The 7,383-nt window shown below is 40.2% G+C and overlaps 1 protein-coding gene across 1 annotated transcript in view; it reads right to left on the reverse strand.

Annotated features, from left to right (window-relative positions):
- Positions 1 to 1,638: 1,638 nt before the first annotated feature.
- The window catches only part of PSMD1 (proteasome 26S subunit, non-ATPase 1), a 114,571-nt gene continuing 108,826 nt past the window's right edge, over positions 1,639 to 7,383 (reverse strand). Inside the window, exons 24-25 of the mRNA XM_032277940.1 lie at positions 4,294 to 4,449; positions 1,639 to 1,867 (exon numbers count right to left, since the gene is read on the reverse strand). Coding sequence (XP_032133831.1) covers positions 4,303 to 4,449 — 147 coding nt within the window. The 3' untranslated portion in view covers positions 1,639 to 1,867; positions 4,294 to 4,302. The remainder of the gene's footprint in view (positions 1,868 to 4,293; positions 4,450 to 7,383) is intronic.

Genomic DNA, 7,383 nt, shown 5'->3' on the forward strand with positions numbered 1-7,383 from the left:
AAATGAGATAATCTCTTTTATAGAATCATCTGATATTGAGGAAACGAGGAATTTACAAAGGAGGGCATACAATGAAATTAACCAATGAGTGGTTGATCCTTTGGGATCAGCAACCTTTAGACGTGGACCTAATAAAAAGCCTGTGGTAGATGAATGTACTAGGGCTGATCTATTCAAGAGTTTAAGTGTAGTTCCCTCCCACCCCCCAAGACTCAGAAAACTATATCCTAGGTTAAGAAGTGAAAGAATCAAGGTAGGGGCAAAATGCCATTCCTGTATTATTTTCTAAGTGACCTACTCATAAAACAACACAAAACCCCTAAACCCCTCAAATCCAGCTATTAATTCCATGTCCCAGTAAATCAGAAACATCCATTTCATGTGCTAGAACATGAAGAGATGGTGTAGCTGTCAGAGGATCAACCCTGACTGCTTATTCTAAAAGCCTAGTGTCCAAGAAAGGCTTGATAATCTAGAAATCAAAATTGTACTTGTAAAAATTCATTATCCTGTAGGTACGTCAAATGTCTGCATTTTGTTGCTTTTAAATTATACTTTAATTTTTAAAAACATAAAAAAAGATTGGAAAAGGAGAAATAAAAGGTACATTATCAGATCCTGTGGCTAAATTAAATAATTTTTATCTACTGTCTTTAACAGTATCAAAAGCAGGAAACAATAAGCAAAGGTTTAACAAAAAAGCTTCTGAGCTGCCTAAACACACAATTCCCTTGGATTATTAAACGGACTTCAGTAAGTGATGACACTCCACTTTTTCAATTAAAAAACTGTAATTCAGGTGGCTAAAGTGGGAGGACTGCTTGAGCCCAGGAGTTTGAAACCAGCCTGGGTGACAGAGTGAGACTTTTTTTTTTTCCTTTTTATTGGTCTGCCCTGTTGCCCAGGCTGGTGTGCAGTGGTGCAAACATAGCTCACTGCAGTCTCAATCTCCTGGGCTTGATTGATCTTCTCACCTCAGCCTCCTGAACAGCTGTGACTAGTGTACATCACCATGCCCTGCTAATTTTTCTTTTTTCAGGCAGTGTCTAATGCTGTCACCCAGGCTGGAGTGTGCTGGCACTATCAAACCTGACTGCAGCCTCAACCTCCAAGCTCAGGTGATCCTCCTACCTCAGACTCCTGAGTAGCTGGGACCACAGGCACATGCCACTATGCACGTCTAATTTTTGTATTTTTTTTTGTAGAGGTGAGTTTTTGCCACGTTGCCCAGGCTGGTATCAAACTATTTGGCTTAAGCAATCTGCCCACCTTGGCCTTCCAAAGTGCTGGGATTACAGGCATGAGCCACCCTGCCTGGCCCACCCAGATTTTTCAATTTTTTTGTAGAGATGGGGGTCTCACCATGTTGCCCAGGCTGATGAAACCCCATATTAAACAACAACCACAACCACAACAAAACTGTAGAGAATTCTTGGGGGTGATGAGCAAGGTTTGAATTTTTTCCTTTCCATTATTTTCTATGGTCTATAATTTAAGAATAGCTTAACTTTTTCATCAATATGAAAGTCATACATATTCATCCTAGCAAATCAAGACTCTGGCTCTTGAGATTTAGGCATTTCATGGTGTGGGGAGGATTAGATACATTTATTAAAAATCCAGGCTGAAAAACAGAGGTCTTGTCCATCTGGAGATCTTATATTTATTTGAAAACCAAGTTCTGTGAAAGAGCACACTAAATAGTCATATATCTTCTCTTCAACCAAAGACTTGGAGACAAGGTTCTTCAGGTCAGCGCAGAGGTAACAATACATGCATTGAATAGCAGTTCTCAGCACGAATTTCCTCATAAGCATTTCCAATATGAGCCTGAACAATCTTCTTCTTCAGATAAGCAAATGAGATCCTGGGAAAGGGAAGAGAGAACAGGAGTAGCTAGGGTCATTCTTAATTTTTTTTTTTTTTTTGAGACGGAGTTTCGCTCTTGTTACCCAGGCTGGAGTGCAATGGCACGATCTCGGCTCACCTCAACCTCCGCCTCCTGGGTTCAGGCAATTATCCTGCCTCAGCCTCCTGAGTAGCTGGGATTACAGGCACACGCCACCATGCCCAGCTGAATTTTTGTATTTTTAGTAGAGACAGGGTTTCACCATGTTGACCGGGCGTGGTGGCTCAAGCCTGTAATACCAGCACTTTGGGAGGCCGAGGCCGGTGGATCACGAGGTCAAGAGATCGAGACCATCCGGGTCATTCTTAATTTTAAGACATTCTTTTTTTCCTCTTTTACTACTAACTGTTGAAATCTAAAACTAGGCCCCAACCTTGCCTCTGCAATCCTACTATACCAGTTTGTGCCAAGACAGACTATAGTTTCCAAACTCCTAATGGACTGAATATTTTACCCTTTTGAAACCTAACAAGATTCCACTTTCCGTCTATAAACCTCTAAGCCGTTCCATGGTTAACTGCCTTGAAAGCTGTAATCAAGCGTTTTCCATAAGGTACTGCCAAAGGCTTGAAGGGAGCTAACGTGATCACCTCAATTCTCCTACAGACTGAGTGACTGTGATAGCCTACACTGTCTTGTGCTGGCTGGGTAAAGCCAAAGAAACCATCAAGGCTGAAAGATAATTTTCAAAAATAAGTTTAGAAAACAGGAAGGTTAGTATAAATCTCCCTTTATCTCAGGTCCAAATTAATAGTCTTCCTGAGGTATAAATATATTTTCCTATTAATGGCAGGTTTTGCCTTAATATTTATCTGAGATTTCTGCAAAGCTTTCCTTAATTGCTAGTCAGTATCTAAGACACAGCATGCTAGATTGGCAACCAGACCTTTAAATATAACAAATGACACTATCCTAATTTTCTTTAACAAGTAAAATGAATTGGCTGTGCGAGGTGGCTCACACCTGTACTCCCAGCACTTTGGAAGGCTGAGGTGGGTGGATCACCTGAGGTTGGGAGTTCAAGACCAGCCTGACCAACATGGAGAAACCCGTCTCTACTAAAAATGCAAAATTAGCTGGGCATGGTGGCACATGCTTGTAATCCCAGAGAATCACTTGAATCCGGGAGGCAGAGGCTGCAATGAGCAGAGATTGCACCATTGCACTCCAGGCTGGGCAACAACAGCGAAATTCTGTCTCGGAAAAAATAAAAAAATGTAGAATGAATTAATAGTTGTCTGAAAAAGTGTTTGTGCTTGGGTGGAATTAGGACACGTTGATTATCTCTCAAAATGTCTTCAAATATGTGATGAACACTCAAAAGAAAATAAGGAGGCCAGGCGCGGTGGCTCACGCCTGTAATCCCAGCACTTTGGGAGGCCGAGGCAGGCGGATCACAAGATCAGGAGATCGAGACCATCCTGGCCAACATGGTGAAACCCCGTCTCTACCAAAAATACAAAAATTAGCTGGGCATGGTGGCGCGCGCCTGTAATCCCAGCTACTCAGGAAGCTGAGGCAGGAGAATTGCTTGAACCCAGGAGGCGGAGGTTGCAGTGAGCTGAGATTGCCCTACTGCACTCTAGTCTGGTGCCTGGCAACCGAGCAAGACTTTGTCTCAAAAAAAAAAAAAAAAATGGGGAAACGAAGAATGCCAATTTCATGAAATTAGATTACTCTAATCTTTCCCAACTAAAGACTCCCTTTCAACACTGTTAAGACACTGATATAGTAAATAATCTGTTTCAAATGGACACAGCCTTGTGGTTAGTCTAAATGACTTCAAAGTCCCTATAAACACCATGTCTTATACACAGTAGAGATTCAATAGGACCATAGAATAAATGAATGTTAAAGTTTCTAGTGCCAAAACTATTGCCAAAGGAGATGGGGAGAGAGGAAGATCAGTGAGAAGCCTGTATCTGTGCTACTCAAAAGTGTGACCTATGGGCCAGTGCCAGTCCACAGCTATAACTGATCCACAACAAGGAGCTTACATAAGAATGTAAATCAACTCTATCACTAAACAAACTGCAGTTCAGCTGACATTTTGGGGAAGACTTTCTTGATGAAGGAAGCATTGAGCAGATTGACATTCTGAAGTAAGCTTCCTATCTCCTTATGGACCTATAAAAACAGTCTATAGACCAGCCACTTTGAATAACATTAGTAGAGTCCTCGAGTATAGAGTCAAAGAGGAAAGAAAAAGGAATTTGTGGCTATATATGTGGAAAAAGGTTGAAAGAGGAGGAAGTTTTAATACTGTTCAGGTAAATAAGGATTAAACACAAAAGGAAAGAAAAAAGTGAGATGATGTCCTTGCAAAAAACATTTGTGACGTATTGACAAAGAAGTTTCCCTTCATAATTTTGTTGCACACACACCTCTGGTCCTTAATCATCAATATACTCAAATGGTTCTGGGGGTTCTGGCTCTTGCTCCTCCTCCTCGATTTTTGGGCCATGTGCTGCCACAGGTTCCACCAGCTCCTCAATGTCTTCACTAGTATCCTTCAGAATGATGATGCCTCCAATAGAGAGCTAAAAACACACAGAGAGACGTGCAGAAGCATAAGCTCCACTCAAATTTCAAGCGTGCTCCACAATCTAGAGTACATACTTGTTAAACGGTACTTTAAAACTACTTAAATGATTTGGAAGTGGAAAACCGGAAGAAATTCTACTGGGATAAAGACAGCTGATCTATAAGAAGTATTTGCTAACTGAACCCAGTGGCTCTAGATGGTCTAACATGTGATGCTGTTCTACTTAGATGATGCATCCCAATTTAAGAATAGTTATTTCCCAGCCATGGCCTTGACTACCAGCCTCAGTTTCACTGCAGGGAGAATGTTTACTTCCCAATTACAGTATCCTAATTCCTTCCTACTCAAGATGTGGTCCTGGACTGGTAGCATCATTATCACCTGGAGCTTGTTAAAAATGCAGAAAAGCTGGCCCCACCCTAGATCTGCAGAATCTGCATTCTAACAAGATCCTAGACAATCTGGATGCAAACTAAAGTTTGAGAAGCGCTCCAGTCTGACGGTTACTGTATTATTTGAGAAATAATAATCACTTTGAACACAAGAAAGTGTATAAATTAAAACCCAATTATTCTCCAGCAATTTCAGAATGGAGAGAATAACACAAATATCCCAGATACCTGAGGGTTTTTCACTTTAATCTATAAATCCATGTGATACAAGCCAATGAAAAAATATACGGGAAACAAAAGGGAAGTACACTGCTGCAGCACATCTATTAAGCCCTCTCCCAAACATATTACAGAAGGTAAATTCAAACACTAAACTATTCACCCCTCTCTGGTGTGCTAATCTTATTCTATTTGCTTGCCTGTGTCAAAGGAAATGGAAAGCTGCTCTATGTAATTAAATCAGTCAACAGTGGCAGGGCACATCTGGAAAAAGCATATTTCTACCAAAGCACATTACTGGGAAGGAAAAGAAGCACAAGTACATCAGTCAAATGATTCACATATGTATAAGCATCCCTGCAGTTCAACCTAATCCGATTTTTACTCATCAGAATTCTGCCCTGCCATGCTATAAAACTGGTGTGCCTTCATGAACTCCAAACTATTTCCCTTCTGCCAACACACATATCTATACATTTTTCTACAACCCTTTCCCTTAAATTTTGTTTGCTTTTCTTGAAGAGGATACATTTTATAAATGGACCCTGCCTTTACTGCCAAGACTCCAAGAATGGAGTATAGGGCCACTGTCCTAATCCTCCAGAGCCTAAAAGTATACTTGAACCAAATGGAGACGAATCTTCTACCAAACAGAAGAAAATACCCATGTTCACAAGAGGACCTTCTATGTTTTGGAAACATGTGGCTCCAGGTTATGCTATTTCATGCTTAACTGGAATAAAATAATCCAACTTAATCAAAGGAGGGCCTCACTGTACAAAAACAACAAAAAACCCCCAAACCAATAATCCAACTCAAATCCTGCAATATAATCAACACATGGAAAGGGATGTTTATAGCTCTACATGATCTAGGTTTGTTAATGCTTTATATGTTGGTGAGAAAGTTCATACTCTCTATGCATAAGATACATGATTTTCTGTTCTCTGGGGAGGCTAATTACAACTGCAGATACAGGCAATAAAACACTTCCTCCTGCCAAGTGCTCTACCCTTGCTTCACAGTGGACAGGAAGCAGGGTAGGAATATTACTTGTTTCCAAAACTACAGCTGTCTCTTTCAAATTCAGTGTCTGAGGAAGGGTCCTATGACCTTGCCACTGAGGGTAGGGAACTGAGTCACTGGGCACCCCTTTCTTCACTGCACAAACACAGAGGCAGTGTTTTTTTTCTTAAAATGAGATATATTAACATAAAATTCAGTCTCAAAGTATACAATTTATATAAGACTACATTCACAAACTTGTGCAGCTATTAATACTTCTGCTATCTATTTCAAAAATGTCTGTATCAACCTAAAGAAACTGTGCATCCATTAGCAGCCACTCTCTATTCTCCCCTTCCCGTTCTTGGTAACCACCAAACTAACTTTCGTCTCTATAGAGTTGCCTTTTCTGAATGTTTCACATAAAGGGACCATATGCAGTCTTTTATGTCTGGCTTCTTTTACTTAAAATAATGTTTTCAAGGTTCACATACACTGTAGCATATATCAGTAAGTCTTTCCTTTTTATGATCAAATAATATTCCATTATTATTTCACATTATTCATTTATCAGTTGATAAGACATTTAAGTTGTTTCTGTTTTACGGCTATTATACGAATCATGCTGATATGAGCGTTAGTGTGTAAAATTTTGTGTGAAGTTTTCATTTCTCTTAGGTATGGAATGGAATTGCTGGGTCATATAAGACTACATTTAACTTTTTGAGCAACTACCAAACTCTTTTTTTCTACTGTGGCTATAAGTTTACTTTCCCACTAGTACTCTATGAGGGTTCCAATTTCTGCATATTCTTGTCAATGATTATTATTGTGTGTCTTTTTGATTACAGCCATCCTGGTGGGTAGATGTGGTATCTCCTTATGGTTTTGTGTTTCTTCTTAAATTAAGAGATTGGGTCTTGCTATGATGCCCAGGCTGGTGTCCAATGGCTGCTCACAGGCACAATCATATTGCACTATAGCTTCTAGCTACTGGGCTCAAGCAATCCTCCTGCCTCAGTCTCCTGTGTAGCTGAGACAATAAGTGGGCACCATCGCACCTGTTATGGTTTTGATTTGCATTTTCCTAACGAGTAATGATGTTGGGCATCTTTTCATGTACTTATTTTGTCCATTTGTACATCTTTTTTTTTTTTTTGAGAAATGTCTATTTATTCAAATCATTTGCCTGTTTTAAAATTAGGTTGTCTTTTTTTTTTTTGAGACGAAGTTTCACTCATGTTACCCAGGCTGGAGTGCAATGGTGCGATCTCGGCTCACCGCAACCTCCGCCTCCTGGGTTCAGGCAATTC

This window comes from Sapajus apella, unplaced genomic scaffold (genome assembly GCF_009761245.1).
Source record: "Sapajus apella isolate SASKATOON/1434 unplaced genomic scaffold, GSC_monkey_1.0 scaffold10, whole genome shotgun sequence".
NCBI lineage: Eukaryota > Metazoa > Chordata > Mammalia > Primates > Cebidae > Sapajus > Sapajus apella.